At 48.5% G+C, this 22,916-nt stretch overlaps 2 protein-coding genes across 3 annotated transcripts; one reads left to right on the forward strand and one right to left on the reverse strand.

The window, feature by feature from the left end:
- Positions 1-962: 962 nt before the first annotated feature.
- LOC11175700 (longitudinals lacking protein, isoforms H/M/V) lies at positions 963-10,871 on the reverse strand. The gene is made up of 3 exons (XM_061648787.1): positions 10,529-10,871; positions 7,763-8,488; positions 963-3,211 (listed from the first exon to the last, which is right to left on the reverse strand). Exons 1-3 carry the CDS (start codon positions 10,719-10,721, stop codon positions 2,703-2,705), a joined length of 1,428 nt encoding a protein of 475 aa, XP_061504771.1. The 5' UTR covers positions 10,722-10,871; the 3' UTR covers positions 963-2,702.
- A 1,945-nt stretch (positions 10,872-12,816) lies between these two features.
- On the forward strand, positions 12,817-21,361 carry LOC1272226 (splicing factor 1). Of its 2 annotated transcripts, none has more exons than XM_061663042.1 (6): positions 12,817-13,344; positions 13,469-14,127; positions 14,961-15,149; positions 15,221-15,296; positions 18,898-19,050; positions 19,120-21,361. In XM_061663042.1, exons 1-6 carry the CDS (start codon positions 13,232-13,234, stop codon positions 20,396-20,398), a joined length of 2,469 nt encoding a protein of 822 aa, XP_061519026.1. In that variant the 5' UTR covers positions 12,817-13,231; the 3' UTR covers positions 20,399-21,361. The 2 variants fall into 2 exon arrangements, with proteins under 2 accessions (XP_061519026.1, XP_061519034.1); XM_061663050.1 differs by having other exon boundaries at positions 13,469-14,094.
- The last annotated feature ends 1,555 nt before the right edge of the window (positions 21,362-22,916 follow it).

Genomic DNA, 22,916 nt, shown 5'->3' on the forward strand with positions numbered 1-22,916 from the left:
ATTACATTTCTCGATCAGCCCAAAATAAAGCTCGCTCGCATCGTGCGCGCAGAAAAGAGTACGCGAAATTGATTTTGTATGCGCTATCACACTCTCTCCAATGGACTGTAACGAAAGCGTAAAAACATTAGCGACTATACTGTTGGTTTGAGTACTGGACTGCTGTGTGCACGTATACCGCATCGCTGCCGTCTCGACACATTCAAAGTGAAAGCAATTTTAGAACAATCCGATATTCGGTTTTATAACATTTTAGTACAAACTTTTCTTTGTGTCCTCTGAACTACAAATTGAAGTATACTAAAAATTAGAATTTGCATTCAAACAGAGTAGAGAATGTATGTGAAAATAAGAGCAGATTTACGTATAGTTGGGGTCGGTCCCGTGGTATGGTCGTTAATTCCAGTCAAGACTTTATAACACGTCCGTCGTGGGTTCAAGCCTCATGTGAGCCCCCAGAAACAGATAGCCAAATCTAAGCCATCAAAAAGAGGAATATCGATTCATTTATAAAGGCTCTTTCTCCTATAAGATCACTTGAACAATCTCAATCCTCATCTCTTTTTTTTTTTGCTCACCGGCTTGCGAGTTCTATTATCATTTTTTCTAAGCGTATCCGTTGTAGGCTCTTATTATTCATATCAGTAAATGCATTATCTTTTCACCTTAACCATACATATTGCTATGAATATACCCAAAATCGTAGGGACAAGATACACTACTAACATGTTTCTTGTGGAATGAAGTGACTGTTCTGGCCTGATCATCTGAGGCTTGCTCTGAGTTGTGGATTAATATCAGCTATTGACTAATCGCCTACCCAAACGTTAAAGCTCGAACATGTTCTTATCGAGCGGTGGCGATAAGAAGACCCATTGTCGGGAATCATGTTTAATCGTTCGATACTTGAGCAGAGGGAACTAGTTACCGCAGAAAATAAAAAAGAGAGACTAACCAACACATTTCACTTCAAACTCGTAAATATTTTTTTTATTGCTTTTCTATCATAGTGTAATAATTAACAGTGTCCATAAGGATAGCTGCCCTGAAGGCTTTTTTGTACGTTAAATATATGTTCCTGATTCACGATTCAATTTTCCCTCACTCCTTCCGAAAGTTCCCCGTGCCGATTTGTTTATTCTTTACTGAGATAACATATTTGACGCACACAAACACATGCCAACATACTCTCTATCGATGATGAGTATTATGTGAGCGGTAATAACGACCTAACAGAGAAACAAAACACAAGAACAACAGCAACAACAAAAAATCTGATCTCATTTTGGAGGATTTAAAAAATAGTTCAATTTCCTCGCTATCTCGCCGCGCTCTACTAGCCGTCGTCGGACCTTATCTTACTCTAAATTGAAGCTTTTTTGACAAGAAAATTATGTGTATGTGTGTGTGTCTGTGTTTGAATGAGAGTAAGTATTTGTGAGTGTGTGTGTGTGTATATACTGGCGTTCGTTTGGTCTAGATGCTTACTTAATGCATTGGAAAGAACCGGAAGGCAATACGTGAAGCTGTGCGTGTCCGCAATCATTGTTTTCTCTCCTGGTGATATGCTGCTGTGGGGTTTCTTAGATCATGTCTAGCTTTTTCGTTGAGGTTAGTTAGTAGAAGCCCTCGCTTATCAGTGGGCTAGTGGTTACCACACGTTGATTGGTTTGTTCCAACGGATTTTTACTGTTTTCAAAAACCCCGAATCAAAACGAGGACGGCCGAAATATCATAACAGACAACGTGAACAGTGGCGGTGATGTTGCTATACTTTTTAACAAGTATTCTAATGTTACCCTACCATCTGTTTGGCCAGGAAAGGGTTTGCTTTAAAATAATAATGGAAGAAAAAAAAACTTGTAAAAAAACCTGCAAAAGATACGAAACGGGCGCAAGATCTGAGAAAAAGACGGGTGTGTTATTGCCTATTCAATTCCCCTAATAAAGCGTGGTCCAGGGCAGTAAAGCACCGTCACATTCGACCGTCTTTCGTTTATCGATGGCATTTTTTTTGCTCGATAAATCAACCTAGAGTAGATAACATTATTCAGCAATAGAATCTACGCATGGGAGTATAGCTGAGGCGCAAACACCGCAAAACCAATACCAATCGATCAGGAATCAGGTTAATGAGTATAGAGCATTTCTAGGTGTAGTGGTAGGTGCTCTTGGGGAGTGTTTTTTGTGTGTTGCTGCCTTTCCCCAACGTGGAAGAGAGGGATATAGAGGGCCTTAATCTTAGTTCCATTACATTCGCTAACTTTACAGCGAAAAGATATATGCTAAGGACATGTGCGATTACTTGATGCGTACAAGAACTACCATCATTAGACGCGACCGTACCGTCCCGGATCGCTTTTAGTAGCTTACAAGAGAGTTATACTTTCGTCTACGTAATCAATATCATTCCGCGCCAAACAGCGATGGCACAATCCCTGGAGTGGAGCTGTTTTGGGTCCAGGGTCCATTTTGTTGCAAACCGTGGCCCATGCGTGAGTAGTGGAGAGGAGTTCAGGTTCAGGTACTATAAACTATGGTTGATTGTGCCGTAGTTCCCCCCCCCCCGGGGTAGTCGATATAGAGTAGATTCGATTCCTCCTGTGCTGCTTGCACCTGCACCTGCTACTCATATGGGCAGCATAATTGAGAGAGAGAGAGACAGAGACAGAGAGACTGAGCGGTCAACTGAGCGGTAAGTGTCACTCGCTATAGTTCCCCGTCTCCCGCTTGATTGTCCAGTTGTTGATCGTGAGGTTGAGGCTGCCGGTCGAATCCTGCGCTGGCTCGCTTTGGTGGCTCGCGTTCGGGCTGGTGCTGTGGCATAAGCTAGCCGCATCGACGGCCCCGGTCGACTGCAGGAACGCGTTTGCTAGGGTTAGCGATTTCGGCGAAAGCAGCGGCAGCGCGGACAGTCCCCTGTTTGCGGCCAGCGACGCGGCCAGCTTCATCGTCTTGTAGTCTTTGCGCAGATGCTGCCGAATCTCCGTGTGGCAGTGCTCGTTGTTCGTCACGATGATGTCGCCGGTGTCGGTGGTCGTGACCCGCGCCTTGCAGTTGTACTTGCGCGACAGGTTGCACTGCCAGTACTTCTTGTCCTTGCGGATGTACTGGATGCCAAACGAGTGGCCGTCGTGCACCAGCAGCGGTTTGCCCCGCTGGCTGAGCATGAACTGCAACTTGCCCTGGTACCACTTTTCGCCCGGTGTCACTGGAGAAGCAGTAATTTTTCGGAAATGATAAGAAGAAATGATAGATATTAATTTTTCCAGCTTTTTTTAAATTATGTTAGGTGATGTTGCTCGTTATGCGAGGTATAGGTTCAGTATCAGTTCCAGGACCAGTATTAGTTTATGATCGGATCCAGAACTGGTATGGATTATGTATAGGTTCAGCATCAGGTCCAGGATCGGCATGAAGTCATGATCAGTTTCTAAGCCAGTATGGGTACTGTATCGATTTAAGGATAGGTATTGGTTTTTGTTTTTGGTCTCTTAATGGGTCGTCATTAGTTCTTCATTGAAATTGGGTTTCGTAGTCCAACATTTTGGTGCACACCTCAAGGTAAAAGGAACCCTTAAAGTTCGATAGCGCAATAGTTCGATTTTCTAGTTATGCGAAATACTCTTTATGATGGGTACTCGTTATGAAAGGTTCCATTGTAGTTTTAATGTGCCAGGGTTGACCAGTTCAATAAACAATTGTCCACATGTTCATAACAATCGTTTCTTGGAATAGGTACCTCGGTACTTGGTGTATGTATTGTGTGGAGCTTGAAGCCATGGTGGTTGTGGCTTTTACTGCACAATAAACAGTACCATTTCCATTTTGTTTAACACTTAGATGAGTGCCAGGCCAGTTTTAGAACTATGTTATGTATGTTGAGATATTTTGTGGATATGTTAAATAATATTCACTATCTATTAGATGGTTGGATAATTCACAATTTCACCACAATGTATGTGAGTAAAACATATTCATCAAATCAATTGTTATTTTAGATTTACATTCTCGATTTTTGATCATTGATACCCCATGGAATATTCAATAAGAAGAGGAAACAAATGATTATTTGATCATCTTTTAGGCGATTGTAGGATTAAAGATCAGTAATCCCTGGATATATTAGGCATGCTCCCCCAGGAAACATCTTTGATTATCATCTACGATAGCCATAGCACACAAGATGTTCAATAATAAATATAAACGTTCATTACGTTTCATTTTTTATCATCGTTTTGATTGATCTGATCTGCGTGCCGAGGCTATAAAATTTAAAAGAAATGAAGTTCTGGATTTTGGCTTGTCCCAACACGTTGAAGTTATGACACAAAAACGCACAGAAGAAGCCAATAATTTGGAACGGTTGCAATAAACCATGCAAAGCAGTGAATAAATCGAGAGAATACAAGAAAAAAAAAAACATTCCATAACCATGATGTAAAGACGTTTCACTTCCGATTGGATCTACGATCGAGCCCGGTTCTCGCCTGTGCTTCGAGTGCGCTAATCACCTAAAATCCGTAGAAAATAGAGTGCTTGATAATGCCACAGCCTCCACAATAAGCGTTTGCGCACACGATCGAGACAACCCGCTACGGGGATCGTCTCTACCGATCCCATCGACTTTGGTCCCCGTCCGCACTCCGTTGCCGTGCTATCACTGTTTTAACCAACCCGCTCTGCCTATCTCCCTCTCTATCTCTCTCTCCCCCTCTGTCTCCTTTGCTCCACCCTACCTCTCGGACAGCAATCGGTGATAACGGTCGATTCCCAAGTTCCCTTTTATCTGCTGATGGTTGAACGATCGTTTCGCGCAGTGGAAAATAGCTGCGATTCGTAAGGTATTTGCAAACATGTAATATTTAAAAATAATAACAACAGCAACAGAAACAATATTGCGCACGCTATCACCCAATGCCTGCCAGCCGGGCCGAGCTTCCCGCCCTCCTATCGGATGCTGCCGAGCGGCAGGCTCGCCACTCCAGATCCTGGATAGACTTTCTACCACATTTATTCATTGCACGAATCAGAATTGCGCCCAGAATTGTCACAGACAATTGCTCTGTGTGATTTCCCTTCTTCTTGTTTGGTTCCAGTAATTAACCTCTCCGATTGTGTGCCAGTGTACACAGCGCAGGAATTGGGAGGCCCCAGTTGTTGGAGATGGAAGCATTCCCCGAATACCCGAAATTAAAATTGCACCCCCTCCGTCCCTGCCCTTCTATCGGAAGTGATTAAGTGTGCGGGGCTAGATTAAGACGTACAGTGCTCTACATTTGGTCAGGGCCTTTGGTGATCTTAAACACAAAACAAACCAAAAAAAACGAGTGACCAGTTACTAATAACTTCTGACATCTCTCTTCCTCACTGGGCATGATGATCTTCTTTCGGGAGAGCCTGCCGGGAGTGCGGCGCGCGTTGATAAAAACCGAAATACATCCCAACGACGGAAAAAGAGCGTTTGGAGAAGACGGCAATGGGTAAAGTTCAACCTCTAACCTTCAAGGGTGGTGGAAGGGGGAGGTGATCGATTCGGGCCAGAGGCGGTGGGACAAGGAGATGCGGCGCGACACACAAGTGGAGTGGATCAGAGAAGACTTATCGCTATCTCACATGCCGAGCCGGGCCGGCGGCGCGGGGGGATGTCGTTTCCGGAGCGAGACCGGGAAGATGCCCAAATATCATCCCGAAAAACAATCTCCCCCCCCCCCCGGCCCCTCCGCCCGTTCCTTGGCTTGTGGTGTACGCGGCAGGATGATCCAGCGCGAGCGAAAAGCGAGAAGAAGCGCTGCTGCCCCCTTGGGGTGATGATTATATTCTGCCTATCGAGCCTTGTGTCATGCGCACGAACTCCTTCAAAGTTCCCCCTCAGTCCGTCCGCGTGTGTGTGTGTGTGTGTGTGAAGGTGAAGGCAAAAAAAAAGGTTGCGTGTATGTGTACGTTCCAATGAAAACATAAAGGTTATTATCAGTCCTAGCTGATGCTGTGTTTGCGCTCGGTAAGCTACCAAAGCTGGCTGAGTGCTGGCTGCTGCTCCACTCTGTTGGAGAGAGAGAGAGAGAGCGCGTGTGTGTAGTTTCAACCGAGCGTTCATCATCATCCGATAAGACCCAGTCGGCCCTGCCGGACTGGATCTTGCGCTGCGCCCGCTGGAACTGCGAAGTGCTGAGTACGTCTGCAAAGGTCTGCACCGCACACCCTGGACGAACGATGTCGGTGTCTCCGCGGACAGGAAGCGCCATCGCACATGCGCATCTGCGCGTCTTCGCGGCTGCACTATCACTATCCGCAGGCTTATTATCTATCTGGTGCGCGCCGCCGCTGGAACAGGGCCAAAGACGCTTGCTAGCAAAACGGGCCCGCTCTCCTCGCCGTCCATGCCATGTAGGGCGAGGAGGAGTGTTCGCGCAGCTTTATCCTTTATCAGCGCGACTTATCGCGCGGCCCCGTCGCTCAATAGAACATTCCCGGGAGCGCATCCTCATACACAGCAAGCGCACCCCGCACTCGTTCGCTTGGATAAGCCACTTCGAATTGGTGCGCTGGTAGGCACTTTACTAGATCCAAGATTGTTTGAATTGAGCATGGGTGTGTATGTGTGTGTGTGTGTGTGTGTGTGTGCGCACATACCCGATATTTCCCGAGACCGTTTATCGGCAGCCACTTGACAAAAACCCAATTCAGCGTGCGGTATCTCCGTGGGCCTGTGGGGCTGAAATAGGGATTAGCGCAATACATTCTATCGTTGCGCACTGCAACAAGCTACTTAGGTGGCCGACTAGGAGGGAGCGGGAGAGGAGGAGGGGGAGGTACATTGGAGAAGGAGGGGAAGGGGCAGCCCCACATTCACACCGCACACCGACCCGGGGTTCTCATTAGCGCGAGCGGAGCCGTGTTGGTGGTGCGAGTTGATAATAAACCACCGTTGATCGAATTGGCCGTCGGTTAGGCGGAGGGGGGGGGGGGGGGGGGGGGGGGGGGGCGAGGGGAGTGCAGGATCGGAACTGACCAGCAATCAGTCGATAGACAAACACACTGTGATCGTTTCCCCGCATTCAAAGGAATAGAACGTCACTGTGTGTTGCTGCTGTCTGCGTTGCCGCGGAAGGAAAGCGCACGGGCTGAGACTATCCTCTGCCATGTGAGTGGCGGTTCGGATCGTCCCCTCCCCTCCCCCCCCCCCCCTCTTCTGGTTGCTGCTTTTTTGCATTTTACGGAAGAAAATGAGATCACAATGTGCGAGTGCGGCCTAACCTTTGCCATCGGGAGGAACAATATTTATGATATTGAGCGCGAGTGTATTGAGCCCGAGAAGCGCGCGGAGCGAGCGCTTGCGCAAAAGCTATCTGTGGCAAGGGGCCAGTGGCGGGCGGGGGGGGGGGGGGGATAGTAGGGAAAGGTTGGGTGCATGCATGCATGCATGCATGCAAAGCGCACACCGTCCCCCCGCGGTCATTTCAGGACGAGAAATGATTGATATTCGAAATCTGTAAACAGTAAACAGCGAACCTTATCATCCGGGGGCTTATCTCCGGGGCTCCGAGGATAAACCAACCCATCCTGCTCGGCCCTGTGCAGTGAGACACCGACTACTCTCCTATTGCAACTATTGGAAAGCACACACACACACACACACACACACAGCACTTGATAATGAGCGCAAAATGCTCCTCGTGTTGGGGATGGGTTTGCATTTTTTCTAACGACGTTTTTCACGCCCCCCCCCCCCCCCCCCGCAATTCCCAGCAGTTGCGCTTACCTGGCGCAGATTTGCCGGCCGATCCCACGATGGCCCTGCCCGCGGTCGCTTTTCGCTTGTCCGCGTCGGCGAGCGGCGTCGACTGGGCCGAGTCGGTCAGCAGCTTCAGCCCGACGCTGTCGTAGTAGCTCCACAGCTTGTCCCGCTCGTCGACCGACGAGGATTGGGAGGTGGTGTGGGGCGAGTCGGTCGCTTCGCGGGTCGCCAGCGGTAGGTCCGGTTCGCGGAGCGACGCCTGCCCCTCCTGCAGCCCGGGCGACAGTTGCTCCGGTGGCGGGTTCGTTGCTTGTGGCCGGTGCTGCTGTGGTGACGTCGGCGTCTGGACCGCGCCCGCACCGGACGGGTCCCGCAGGTCCCGGCTGGCCGCCATCGTCAGCTCCACCGGGCTGAGCCGCTCGGGCAGCTGCTCGTCGTCCGAGTCGGGCGCGATGCGCTTCCGGTTGTGCGGTGCCATGTACTGCGATCGTACGCTTAGGCGGGGCGGCGTGGCCGCCTGGTCGGGCGCGATCGCATCGTAGCCGAGGTAGCTGGCGGCCGACCGGTGGTGGCCGGCCGGTTGCTGCTCCTTGCCCAGATTGCGCAGCATCGCCACCACCGGGATCAGGTCGAGATGTTCGGCGGCGGCCACCACGTTCTCCAGATCGCCGTCGAAGATGGTCGCCTCGCCGTAGTAGAGGAACTGCATGATGATGCGCATCACGTGCGGCGAGACATCTTTCAGCACCACTGGAGGAAGAGACAGAACATCAGAGAGAGAGAGAGAGAGAGAGAGAGAGAGCGGACATCAGAAGCCGTGGTTCCAAGTGGTCGCCGGACTTGCCGGACACGTGGCCGTACGAGCCCTAATCAGTAACACAATGTGGCACCAACATGTAGGTATGTATATCGAAACACAATCGGTCTATATTCGCCCTACCCCCTCCTCCCCGCAAGCACGCACCCGCGCGTGATATCGAAGAATGATAAATCTGTTTAGCAGTAATCCCGCGGGGACACACTTCATTTCGCTGATATCAGTTTAATATACGTGTGATAGCCGGTGGGCCGTCTCAAATGCACGCAGCACTCCACCCGGCCTGGCCCTGCCGCAGACGAAGACGGACGGGCCGGGGGGAGGGGGGGGGGGTTGGCCCCGGGAAGCGAATGAAATGATAATGCTACTCTGCGATGCTTTGCCCACCCGTTCGGGGACCCGGGCGTTACCGATGTCCTCAGGATAGTTGCCCTACAGCCCGGGTGTGCCTGTCGAACGCTTGATAACTTCTGTTACCCAATTGATGCCGATACACACGGCGTTTGCCTTTTGCCTCGGGTTCGGTTCGGTCGCCTCCGCCGTTTATCAAAGTGTGAACCTTACCAGCGATATCAGCCAATTTATCTACACACTTCGGAGCCTTTATCTCAAAGGCTAAGGCGATAATTTGTACAATTGAACCATCGCAACAAGTGTACAAAGATACGCACGCCAGCACACACACACACACACACAGACACGAAATTTAAGAAGGGCTCAGAGAAGTTACCTTTCCCCTCGCTTTTCCCCGGGAGCCCTGAGAAAATGCGTCTCCCTGCACCCCGTATCAGGCGCTTTCGGGACGGCGGGGCGGCGCAGCAACTATAGTTATGCGTGTACAACACGATAAGTAACACGACAGGCGCATCAGGCAGGGGAGCGGCGACGGGGGAGGGGGGAGGCGCGCGTATCATTTGCCTCGAAAGAAGACATGATAATCTATCTGTGAATGATTTGTAATGGAAGATGTTTTCCCGTGTATCGGCCGCACACATTGGGCGATACAGATAGGCGCGCCTGGGTTCGCCCAATACACGCTTGTTTGGTAGGAAGATATAGGAATAGGATAGATAGGACGGTTACCCCTGCAGCCCGGACGGTAACGTACCGTGCGCTAGGATATGCGTCAGTGTTTGCCGCAGTTGTGCATTGATGTTGTGCAGCGCTCAGCTCAAAGCGGTTAGTTGAGGTGACAACTTTAACTGCAAACTCCACAAAGATCAGCCACAACTGTTCCACATATGACGCATGGTGAATGACTATAGCTCGCGCCAACGATCGTTGAGGATCGTTTGGTCCTAGGCGTTCCGTAGCCAGATATGAGCTTAGCTCTTTGTGACTAATCCGATTTGCGCATCGGTAAGATGTTTATTGATGCGCATGATGCGCTCCTTATAGAGATTAAAATCAAGGCCAAATAAACAGTTTAATCGAAGAAAGGCAATGCAAAATTGCTAAAGGAAGATGCTCTAAAAATACATATTCTATGGATATTTCCAAAATTTCCCAATTCTTGTAGAAAGCTCATTCATTTCGATGCGATAGTTCCAACAGCTCTACATCATTGAAATTATGCATTTCTAGCACTGAATTTCTAGCTTCAGCTAGCTACCAACTTGAAAGCATTCGAATGAATTTCAACCACTCGTGAACGACACTTTTGAATTTTCCAACTCTTCGCCACATAACAAAGTAAGGTTTTATTGTCATTTTTCAAAAGAACCTTCGTTGCAACTGTAAATCTACGCTACTGTGATAAATTTTACAGCATAGTACTGCAATGTGACTGCTCTGTGCGTGTGTATGTGTGTAACTGTTCGAAGTACTGGTTCAAACACTTTCGCACAAGTGCGAACGTGTGGTATCCGATTCTGCAAATTGACTATTGGCCCACTCCAATAAATGACGTCACAACGCAATTAAACTTCACAAAATTGAACTTAACAATTGCAACATTTAAAAAAAAAACTTACCAGTTGTGTTTGTTTCATTTTGTGAGAAAATTTTATGAAAATATGGGCTCACGCTGGCCAGTAAAAACCGGTGCGCCCGGAACAGCTCGCCCTCGCACACGATCGTACAATCCTCGTACGCGTGGAGGTGCAGTATATCTTTCACCGTACCGTACAGCTCTTCGAAATGTTTCTTCCACAACACTTGCTGCATGTTGAAGGAAGTGGCACTTTTTCCACGAAAAAAAAACAACAAAACTAGCTGCCCGCAACCGAACACTAAGTGCCGGTGATAACCGTCCAATCCGGTCGAAAACTTTTACGAAACTGAACGGTCCGCGTTCAAACGCACAATAACACTTGCTCGTACTAATACGGGGATGGGTGAGCGGGGGATTTTTAGTACAAACAGCGCAACTGTGCTTGGGCCGGCGAACGGCAGGCGTGTCGCACCCGCTCTGATCTGTCACTTTGACAGTACGGGTTGCTGTTGTTTGTTGACCTATGCATGGATATACAACCGTGTACAACATTTATTGGCAATGTAGGACCGCTATTTCCATCAAATTCGCTCCATGTTGTAAGCAAAAATTAAATTATATTCAAATGTAATTAAAGGTAGCACAGTGGTTGAAGATTGTCAGGACAAAATTTCTGTGTACATAATTCTTAATACCGATTTCGCCCATAGTACCGTCCCCGCAATGTGACTGTAACGTAACCGCTTAATGGCATCTGTCAACGACACCATAACAATCCGCATGTCCAAACAAAAGGTACGATCAGCTTGGCGAGCATATCATGAACAGCTTGACAATTTATCGAGAAAGCAGCAGTCATCATTTTGCACCAATTAAATTAATAACAATTGTACGGGTTTAACTGCATTGATAATTTTGTATGCAATCAATATTAAAATATTTTTTTAGCTATAGTAGCCGGTTTGAAGATTTTAAGGCCCCCTACCATCTCTTCTTAATTTTATTACCGAAGCCCCTGAAATTGTTATTTCATGTTGAAGAACATCTATTTGTTCCAATGGACAATGTCTTTCGCTATTAATATAACTTGGCCTTGACGTTATTTTCCAAAATATAAATTCTTAATAAGACAACTCTAGGCCACATTTTCTTAAGAATAGGCATTTTATGTTAACAAATCCGTTCCAAAGGCATCCGCCCAAGTCGAATATTACGATTTTCAGCTACAGAACCAACTTGAAACTTGAAAATAATTGTTAGAAATTGATAGTTTTTATTTGACTTAGCAGTTCAATCCACAAATCTTTTACATTAATACGATTAATGTAGAAAATATGGTAAGGCAGCGGTCAGAACTTCGCCGCATGCAATTTTGCCGCAAGCTTTTGTATGGGATTTGACGTTAATGACAGCTCTTGCGAATCTGCCGCATGCGGCTATGCGGCAAAATCAAAATCATTCGATTTTGCCGCATCGCCGCATGTGATTTTATTTCAGATGTCAAATGCCTAAAATCATATCAATGAATGATTATCTTTATAAAGAAACAACAAAATATCATTATAATACAGTGGAGCGCCGTTTATCCGGGTACCTTTTATCCGGCTTTCCGTTTATCCGTGCTATTGAGAAATGACAGTTCAATACAAAGGTGACATTGCGTTATGAGGAGGATATTTGAAAAAGCGGTTATAAGATCACATTCTCATAACAAAAGACACGATAATTCAAGGTAAATTTCAAATATTCTCATTGGAAAGACATGTAGTTATTAAAAACGGGGTTATTTTATCAAAAAATTAGATAATTTTCCAAAAATTAATAAGGAATTGGTGATAAAATATATTATTTGACTCATTATCCGTGCTTTTCGCTTATCCGGGCGAGGGTAAGTCCCGAGAAGCCCGGATAAACGGCGCTCCACTGTACCTTGAATAGCTAGAAAATTGCGAAAACTCTTTTCTTGCCGCATGCGGCAAAATCGCATGCGGCGAAGTTCTGACCTAATTTAGACATTTTGATGCTTTTAACATATTAACCAAATATTGTTTTTTTTTTTACTTGACCCTTTCCTGGGGCAATTTGTATTCAAATAATACAACTGCCAATTTTATAAAACCTCTTATCTCTCAATCCACGCAAATCAAGAATTGTAACCCGGGAAAACTTCTTCTTTTAATTCTGTGCTCGGGAACACAGTACAATTTTTTTTGCATAGCAGCTAAGCGTAAACAAACATAAACTTCAGCTGTCACAGCATCTGTCATGAACGGCTGGTCAAAGGGATTATGAGCCAACCCAATGCGCCGTTTGATTTCGCCTCAAAACCGTCAATCAAATATGGCCGCTCGTTTCGCCCCATAGCGGTTTTGATTGATTCTGAAAAAAATAGCCATTTGATCCCAATGTTCTAGTCGCATGATTTTGAGCAACCTTACCTGACAAATGCAAAGAACTGTTTTACCTCGTGCTTTAGTTTACGTGCAATAAATTAAAATCCTACCCAAAGCTAGTGCGTTTCAGAGAGTGTCGCCGCCAGCCGTTTCGCGCATCTGTCAAAACGTTGATTCGGCTTGCTCTGGAGCAAAGTTTTAACAATCCCCCCACTTCCCAGCTGCACACAGTCGTTTTACGGCAATACGTCATTCACGGTCTTATTGCTCGTGGTCGCTTGGTGGTTGGTGGTGGTTCTAAGTATTGTTTTTAAATAAATTGTAACATAGTTTAGTGCAATATCGATGCGATGAGCTACAAGAGTAAGGGCAAGGATCGGGATTACGAGAGCAGCAGCAGCAAATCGCGCAACAATGCCAGCGGGCTAAGCAAGGGCCGCGACAAAGAGCGTGACAGGAAAAGGTAAGCACGCGCGGGGGGGTGGGGGAGGTGTAACAGCACACTGCCTGTCCCCGCCCTGCGTTACGAGCATGGGTTGGAATGTGGCACACGATTTTAACCACCCCTTACACCTTCTTGCACACAGCGAACAGGAAAGCAAGGAGCGCCATTCGGAGAAGAGCGGCTCGTCCGGTGGGAAGGAGCGGCACCGTAGCCGCAGCCGGGAGCGCAGCAGCGACCGGCGGGACGGTGGCGGACGGCGCAGCAGCAAGGACCGGCACGGGGGCGGGCGCAGGCACAGCCGGACGCGGGACGACAGCCGGGAGCGGGACCACCGGAGGCACCGCGACCACCATCGGGACCGGGAGCGGCGCAGCCGCAGCCGCAGCCGGGACCGCAAGCACCGTAGCGGCGGTGGCGGTGGCGGCAGTGGTGGTGGCGGAGGTGGTAGTAGCCGGGACGATCGGGACCATAGGCACCGGTCGCGCGAGCACGCGGACGATGGGCGCCGGGCGATGGAAAGCAGCGGCGGCGGCGGCGGAGGCGGCCTGATGGACAGCCCGGACCGATACGACTACAAGAGCATCGAGTACACGCAGAACGTCATCTCGAACATGCTGATGACGGCGTCCACCGCGAACGATTTTGCTAAATTACTTAACAGTTATAATCAACAGCAGCAGATACAGGCGCAGCAGCAGCAAATCCAGACGCAGCAGGCCCTGTTCGAGCAGCACAACGAGAACAGCTGCTCGTCGGTCGGTTCGAAAGGTATGTCGGCGCAAATGCTGGGCGACTTCACAGGTAAATGCAGGTTGGGGCGGGTGGGGGTGGTTTCCTTTTTTGTGTTTAAGTTGGTGCAAATGGTCGAGCAGTTGAGCGATGCGTTTACGATCAATCTCGCATGATAGCAGCGGCATGGGAAGTTCGAATGAATCCGTGTTTAGACGTGTCGAGAAGCGCCGCAGTATCGGGTAACGTCAACATGTTCAAACATGATATGCTGCTGCCGGATACGGGATCGATCGCAAAAGTGTCCCGCTGTCTTTGGGATGAATAAGCAGATTTACTTCTCGTCGCAGAGCCGAGGTTTACTTAATTGAACAATTTTGTTTCTGTTCCAAGTGTCTTTTATACGAAGTTTTTTGTATGTATGTATTTTTTTTATTTTTTTTGAGAAAATTGTTTTGTTTGTAGGGCAATTCTATAACAGTATGGGCACCTGAGCAGTGGTTGAATAGAAGGATATGAAAGCATTTGTTTAACGCGGCATCGGTTGCCGTATATTGAGGGCTAACAGATGCTGCAATGCAAAGGGAAAGATTGACAAAATAGTGTACACCAAACATATGGTGAGCAGCATATAAATTGTGCACAGCGGCCTGTGAGCTACCGAGATGCTTGTTAAAAGTGTTTAGATTAGTTTCATTTTAGATGGTTTATATCCCAAAGGAGTTTTATTGTAAAGCGTGCTCTGTCCCAGACATGATAGCAGAAAGTTTCGGCAAACAGTTAACGGAAACAATAGCAAGTAATTTAAAAAAAAACCCCTCCCTTAAATATGAAAAGGCAGATACGGTAGCGTTGTGTGGCTCAACATTAACACTCCATCGCCCCTTTCCCTCGCTTGCTTCTAGGCGACAACGGCAACGGTACGCAGGCGATGTGCAACGGCAACAGCAGCGGTGGCGAGGGCGGCGATTCCGCCCGCCGGCGCAAGAAAAAGTCGCGCTGGGCCGGTAGCGACCATGACAAAACGTTCATCCCCGGCATGCCGACGGTGCTGCCGTCGACGCTGACGCCCGACCAGCAGGAAGCCTACCTAGGTTGGTACCATCTCTGACACAGACCCTGTGTGTATGTGTGTGTTAATCGAGTTTCCTCTTTCTACTTTCAGTGCAACTGCAAATCGAAGAGATCAGCCGCAAGCTGCGCACCGGCGACCTCATGATACCGCAGAATCCGGAGGAAAGGTTAGATTTTGCTTCCGGTACTTAGTATGTTAACCGTGACCGAACCTTATTGCAGCCTCCAGCCATTGGTCTCTTGCCTTGCTCCAACATGTGCCTGTTCATGGCGCATCGTCCTGCTGGTGGAGTAGCACGATGTACTCCACCCGCTTTTCCCCTCCCTCTTGCTTTCGATAGGTTTCGTAAAGATTGCTCGAAGCGTGAGCGTCGCATCCCTTTTATTCGCTCGAGCTCTCGAGTGCATTTGCTACCTTCCTTTGTGGCAACCGGGGGACAAAATGTACTTCCGAATGCGTCTGTGCTTCGTTGTTCAAGCATGGCAATCAATCCGACAGAATTGAATTGAATTTGTATGCTATTTACTCTTCAACGTGCTGCGGACCGACGCTTCTCGAAGGGAATTATTTGAATATTTTCTCGTATGTTGTTGGTACAGCCATGAGAATGGCTCAGGCTTTTTTTTGGCATTCGCAGTACTGTACTGTGTAGGAACTGTTTCGTGTTTCTTCTGTTTTTATTTTTTTTTATTAATATGCCCTCTAGCCCACCGGAATCGTTCTGTTTTGTGTCTCGTGACGTCAGCTCGTCTCCTGCGGATCGGTGTTCCACCGATCTCCCCGCATTTCTGTGGAGTGAGACACGTAAGTGGACAAGCCTTAGCGAACCATCCTCCCGTTTAAGCGATCGAGCCTTCGCCCGGTCGGTGCAGCTAACCTCGAATCCTTCATGCCGCCGCCCCACGTCGTCGTCAACCCAACCGGCGCCGATTGTTTTCGTGTTTTGCTCGGTTGTCACAGTGTGTCGGGCGTGTGGAAGTGACACATAACCAGTGCTGCAAAATGTCATGAGCATCACGAGATGTCCACCAACGAAAACAATGAACATATCCGTGGTAGCTTGATGCTCATTGCTGATACTCAATGAAAGTGCGTTCCGAACATTCCGAACGCGACGTGCGAGTGCTTAATACCTGAGCTGAGCTTAATACCGGCGCAAGCATAATCATGATTTTTTTCTGGCTGTGAACAGTGCTACCAAATGTCACTGTTTCAGTCACCAAAACTCCGGACTGAAGCGAAGCTCAAATCAGCTCACGTACAAAATTGAGATGATCAGAGGTCAGACTCAAAAAGTTGGTGGGTCAATCACATGACATTTTGTTTAGCACGCAACTCTTGGTTACTCACTAGGGCACGACATTTTCTGTCGGTTATAATCACGACATTCTTGGAATATACTTAGCGTGTGGTCCCATGAGCATTCTTTCTCCCTCTATCTGCTTTGATTGTCTGCACGGGCCAAACAGAGTGAGAAAACATGCTCATTTTGTTTCATGAAGCCACTAGCAAGCAGCACCGCATATCTCCCATGACTATCGTGCTAATCACTGACAGAAAATGACGCGACCAAGTGACTGATCAAGAATTGGTTGCACACAATGTCGCCAAGCATGTGATAGTCGCACCAACTGTTTTGTGTCTCACCTCTGATCATCACAGTAGTCTGACGCTGCCATGATTTTGTTTCAGCCAGAATTTGTCATGACTATGTCAGTGACATTTTGTAGAACTGATTACAGTAAAAAAAAAAGTCATGGCATAGTGACTGACCAAGCGATGGTTGCAAAAATGTCACGAAGCATGTATTGGTCACACCGATCGTTTTTGAGTATTACTGCTGGTTATCACAATTTAGTGTACGTGACGCTGACATATATCTTGTTTCGGTCAGATTTTTTTATGACATTTTGCAGCACTGCACATAACGCACACTTCTAAACAAACCTTATTGGCCCCTAAATAAACACACAATCATTTCACAGTGATGATTACTTTTCGAAGTTGCTGTGCCAAAGAGTTGCAGTATAAGCGTTCTCCACGCGTCCAGATAATCGGATTTTTGCAACTGTTTTTTTGCTCGAGATCATCATGTCTGTATTTGTGTGTCGAGATCATCGTGTCTGTATTTGTGTTTCGTATATTTGTAATCTCTTTTGTTTCTGTCTATTTTTTTTTTCTTCACTGAAGCGCCTAATTCCCGGGCGTTTCCAGCACCCAACCAGTCCCTTCCCATGAGCGTATCATTATGCTGATCTCTGCCCTCTGCCCGTTGTGACACGCAGGAAAGTGTGAATTTCACCATATGGAATTGACACATTCTTATGATTATATATTATGATATTCTCAGCTTAAGGCCCTCGTCTCACTAATCGATTTGCGTACTGTGCAAGACTGTTGCATGATCGAACCTCAGAACCGTTTTGGGATGAACATAGTAGCATATGTGTATGCTTTTAACTGAACATATACGGGATCAAAAAGTAAAAGTTCACCGGATGTGGTCATGGACCACGTCTGAGTGGTTTTGTGTAAAAATGTGTATGTGGCAGCGTTTGTCTCCTGACGAGTCATTGCATCAAGAGAAGCGTTAAGACAAAAACCAAACAAGCAAACAAACAAACAAAGCGTATCAGCGTATATTAATGTAGATTTTAAAAGGATAATATTAACGTATTCCTTTTTTCTTTCTTTCTCTTTTCTAATGCAAAGAACTTTTCCCGTTTTTTTAAGCCCTGGCAAACATTCTAATCTAATCATTTCCACAGTTCCACTAGCGTATAATTTGATTTTTTAAGGCCCTCCCCCCCTTCTTAACATAACATAACTTATGTTGCAGGCAGGCAGGCAGGCAGACAGACAGGCATGCAGGCACCACAATACGCTACCTCTGTTTCTCTACCTTCAAATTCCTTCTTGCTCGAGCAACACAGCCGCTGTTTGAAAAGACAGGCGTTTTGGGTGAAATCTGTAATGTATGTGTGTGTGTGTGCACCTATTGCTCTCTCGTTGTGTGCTGTGAAGCAGGATAACCGGGTTGGCGTGTCTAGTGACACACACCCACCTACACACACACACACACACATACGCACACAGATTCAGCTCATGCAGTGTAAGCAACAACAACAACCGCAACAGCAACAACAAAAATGGATGTTTTAACCTTTCTCTAGCCGTTACTGTGCATAATAACAAATAATTCGTTTTTTCCAAAGGATTTAAAGCGCCGGTGCATATGTGTGTCTGTGTGCGCCTTTTTCGCGCGCGTGTGTCTATGTACGCACCAACTAATGAGGATGATAACGATGATGATATGATATATCCCTCCCGCCCCCCCTTTTAATATTCTAGCACTGTGTACTTTGTCGCAACATTAATGATCACTTTTCAGTTATCCGTGACGCCGACACGGGCGCGGCCACCACAGCAAATAATATGTGTGGGATCCTTCGCAAAAAAAAAAACGTGCAACGAGCGCTAACGAGATGATAATAATTCGATTTTCTCTCTCTCCCTCTCTTTCTCTTTTCCGTCCGTGTGACGAAAGCGAATCCCCTACTTCTTCTTCTTCTTCTTCTACTTCTTCTGCATCTTGCTCGTGGCGGAGGTGTCGATAGTTGTGTGGCGTGTGCGCCACACCTTCGCCTCCCCGCGCATCCACCCAAATGCGGCGTTAATAAAAGTTTGCTGTTCTTTATGTTTTGTTTTTTTTTTCTGTACCACTTTTTTCTGCACCACGAACCTCCCACCACCGTGGCAAACAACAGGTCCCCGTCGCCCGAACCGATTTACAGCAGCGACGGCAAGCGGCTGAACACGCGCGAGTTCCGCACGCGCAAGAAGCTGGAGGAGCAGCGCCACCAGCTCATCCAGCGCATGCAGTCGCTCAATCCGGACTTTAAGCCGCCGTCGGACTACAAGTAAGTGATTGCGATGAAGGGGGTGATGGAGAAGGCAACACATGAATGCTACTTTCGCTTTGCCCACAGACCGCCAGTGATTCGCGTCAGCGACAAGGTGCTCATCCCGCAGGAGGAGTACCCCGACATCAACTTCGTCGGGCTGCTGATCGGGCCGCGCGGCAACACGCTGAAGGCGATGGAGAAGGACACGGGCGCCAAGATCATCATCCGCGGCAAGGGCTCGGTAAAGGAGGGTAAGGTGGGGCGCAAGGACGGGCAGCCGCTGCCGGGCGAGGACGAGCCGCTGCACGCGTTCATCACCGCGAGCAATCCGGAGGCGGTGAAGAAGGCGGTCGACCGCATCAAGGACGTGATCCGGCAGGGCATCGAGGTGCCGGAGGGCCACAACGACCTGCGCCGGATGCAGCTGCGCGAGCTGGCCCAGCTGAACGGCACGCTGCGCGAGACGGACGGGCCGCGCTGCAACAACTGCGGCTCGAACGAGCACAAGAGCTGGCTCTGCCCGGACAAGCCGAACATTACGAACAACATCGTCTGCTCGGCGTGCGGCGGCACCGGCCACATTGCGCGCGACTGCCGCAGCAAGCGCCCGGGGCACGGTGGGCCACCGTCGGCGGCCGGCGGCGGCGCGGTCACCAAGATCGACGAGGAGTACATGAGCCTGATGGCGGAGCTGGGCGAGGCACCGCCGCCCCAGGAGTCCAACCACGGAGGAGGAGCAGGAGGAGGAGGAGGAGGGTACGGCCATGGGGGAGGCGGCGGTGGTGGCGGAGGAGGTTCGCGCGGTTCGTACAATATGTTTGAGCCGCGGTCGGCGCCCCGACCGCTCATGGCCACCCCGCACCATCCGCCCTCCCTGATGGGCAACTCGCTGTCCGCGCCGAATGTCGCTAGCGGTGGTGGTGGTGGTGGTGGTGGTAGTAGTGGTGGGGGTAGTGGAGGCGGTGGGTCACAGTCCGGTACGGGCAGTGGAGCGGGCAGCAGTCACCAGCAGTGGCCACCGATGATGCCGATGCCGCCCGCCCCACCGACGCTGCCCAATCCTCCGCCGCCTCCGCCGACCGTGCCGTCGCTGATGCAGTGGACGCCACCGCCTCCGGCCGCCGCGGACACGATGGTGCCGGCCCCGAGCCACCACCACACGTACGGTGCCGGCGTCGCGCCGCCCACCATGGGCGGCTGGGGCAAAGGAGCCGCCGGGGGTGGTTTGATCGCGTCCGGGTGGCCACCCGCCCCGAACGGCGGGTTCGTTCCGCCGCCACCGGGGCCGGCCCCACCGCCCCCACCGATGTCGGGCATGCCGTCACACATCTTGGCACCGCCTCCACCACCACCACCCTCGTAAAAAGACACGATCCAGTGTCACCTTTACTAGCGCTTGACGTGGCCATGATTTTCTTACCTATTTGTTTGTTTGCTTGCTCCCTCCGAATGCAACAGTATGCTCATTGGCAGTATACTAATCCCGCGAGGTTCTGTACATAGGCATTCGAACGTCATCCATTTAGCTGAGTCGCGTTTTTGCGTTACGGTCGCAACCTCCTTCAAGACGTTACAGTCTGTGAGGTCACAACATTAATGCATTAGTTTAGAATGTTCTTCCCAAAATAAAACGAAAACACAGCACAGTGCTGCGAAATACTGTTGAGCGTACGTTCGGGAACGATGTCTGGATGCAACACAGCCCTGAGCAGTTCTTTTAACATCCTGTGTTGTGCGGAAACATGAGCCAAATGATGCTCCCTGGCCAGGAGGCCCCATTGAGTCTCAGCACGAGCCGCTGGACGAAATTGTGTGCTGTACAACCGTTAGTATGGGTTTCGGAAGTAGACGCAACCTGTCCACACCCACACCCAACCATAAACTCATCCATACACCCTGCCGACGGGGCGCAGCGCGGCGAAAAATCACGTGTATAGAAACTTGTGTTTGCTAACGAATCATTTTCTTCTTCTTCTTTTTTCTTTTTGTGTCACATGTGTCAGCAGCGTATAATCGTGTAATTTATGGTTTTCTATTCATTTCCCACCCCCACTAAATAGCTCACTAATGCAGGTTTGGTTGTTTGCTCTGCGTGTAGAAAGTGCGGAAATAATGAAGAAGAAGAAGAAGAGGAGAAGGAAGATGAAGGTAGGAATAGCGACACAACAAAAAGGGGGAGGACACTGGATGATGCTTGATCCGTTTCGTTCCCGTCTTTACGATTACTGACGGTTTATTTGCGCACGTATGAATTGATAAATAAACGTAACCTAATTTTACGATTAATAAATACATTTTAGGGCAGCCAGTTTTGCCAGGTACTACACCACTACCGTGGGTGCGGATTTTTTTGCTTCTTCTGTTTGTGCCTCACCATGATGACCACAACTCTGATGTACATTATTTGAAGATTCAAAGGCCATGCATGGTAAAGAGATTTCAAGCTCCAATTAGAGATCTGCACTAGTGATGTGCTCTTTGGAGCGCACCCACGGCTCCGATCCGACTCCGGCTAAATTCGAACTGCTAGTGCCGTCCGGAGACGGAGTCTCCCGGAATCGTTTGAAATCGTCCGGAGACTCGCGGAGTCGTTCGAAATCGTCCGCGCGTGCACTTCGTATACAGGCCTTTGTTGTCGATACCGGACGACTCCAAACGGCTCCAAACTAGTGGTGAGAGCTCGGAATCGGACCTACCCGATTCCGATTCCGTGTTTGGAATCAATTCCGGAACCGATTCCTGAGCCAATTCCAGATTCCGGTATCGGAATCGACCCGGGATTCGCAATTTGTTCCGGTGGCAGAATCAGAATTGACTCCAGAAATGGAATTAGCTCCGAAAGTTCGTGAATTGAAGTAATAAGTTTCAGTAGCGAAATCATTCCGGAAATCTCCATGAAAATAGATCGTTTACAAGGAAATTTTGATTCTATCGATACGAAGCATCATTGGACCCAAATGCCTATTCCTATGCAGATGCCGAAACCGATTCTGTTTCGAAGCCAATTCTGATTTCGGAACCAATTCCGATTCCGGTGCCGATTTTGATTCCGGAACCGTTTCCGATTTCGAAACCAATTACGGAGCCAATTCCGGAATCGATTTCGGAAAACTTCGGAGCTAGCCGGAATCAACTCCGACGAAACCTTCATTTTTCCCACCACTCTTTCGAAAGATTCCGGACAACTCTGGGCGGCTTCAGACGACTCCGACTCCGAACATTCGAAATCCCCCATCTAACCTACAACATTTCCGTGAAATGTTCCAAGTGCTTCAAGTTGCCTTACTTCGTCATGGGAAAAGTTCCGCATAAAAAAAGATTCTCTTTGAGATACTTCTCGTGTCTTCTTAGGTCCGAAACATCCACTCAAAACAAAAACCCCTCCCTAAACTAACCTCCTCTGAGGGGCACTTGCAGCAAAGATGTCCTGCTACTGCGGACTTTTCGTTGGAATGCATGTGCGCAAGATGCTTGCCTACTCGACAGCTATCGTTGCCCAAACGGCGACTCCCCCTTTACGCTTAACAAGTTTTGCTTACCCATTCCCCTTTTGCCAACCAACGAACCTCAAGGACGCCCGGGTTAGTGTAACCGCACGTCTGTTAGTGAATGCAGTATGAAAAACATAAGCAGCGGCACACTTGTCGGTATAACAACTATCAGCGAAATCGAATTCGAACCTCATTCGTCCTTTATTACCTGTCCCTCCATTCACCGCCCCACTGCACAGTGGATCCAGAGCGGGATGAAAATGTTTGTTTTATTTTTAAATTTCAATGCTGGTTATATTTCCGCTTTGAAGTATATACTATTACATCTTTCAAGGAACATCTTTCAACGACAATATTTCAAAAAGTAGTGCTTTGATTTGCAATGTTAAT

The sequence above is a fragment of the Anopheles gambiae genome, chromosome X (assembly GCF_943734735.2).
Source record: "Anopheles gambiae chromosome X, idAnoGambNW_F1_1, whole genome shotgun sequence".
Taxonomy (NCBI): Eukaryota; Metazoa; Arthropoda; class Insecta; order Diptera; family Culicidae; genus Anopheles; species Anopheles gambiae.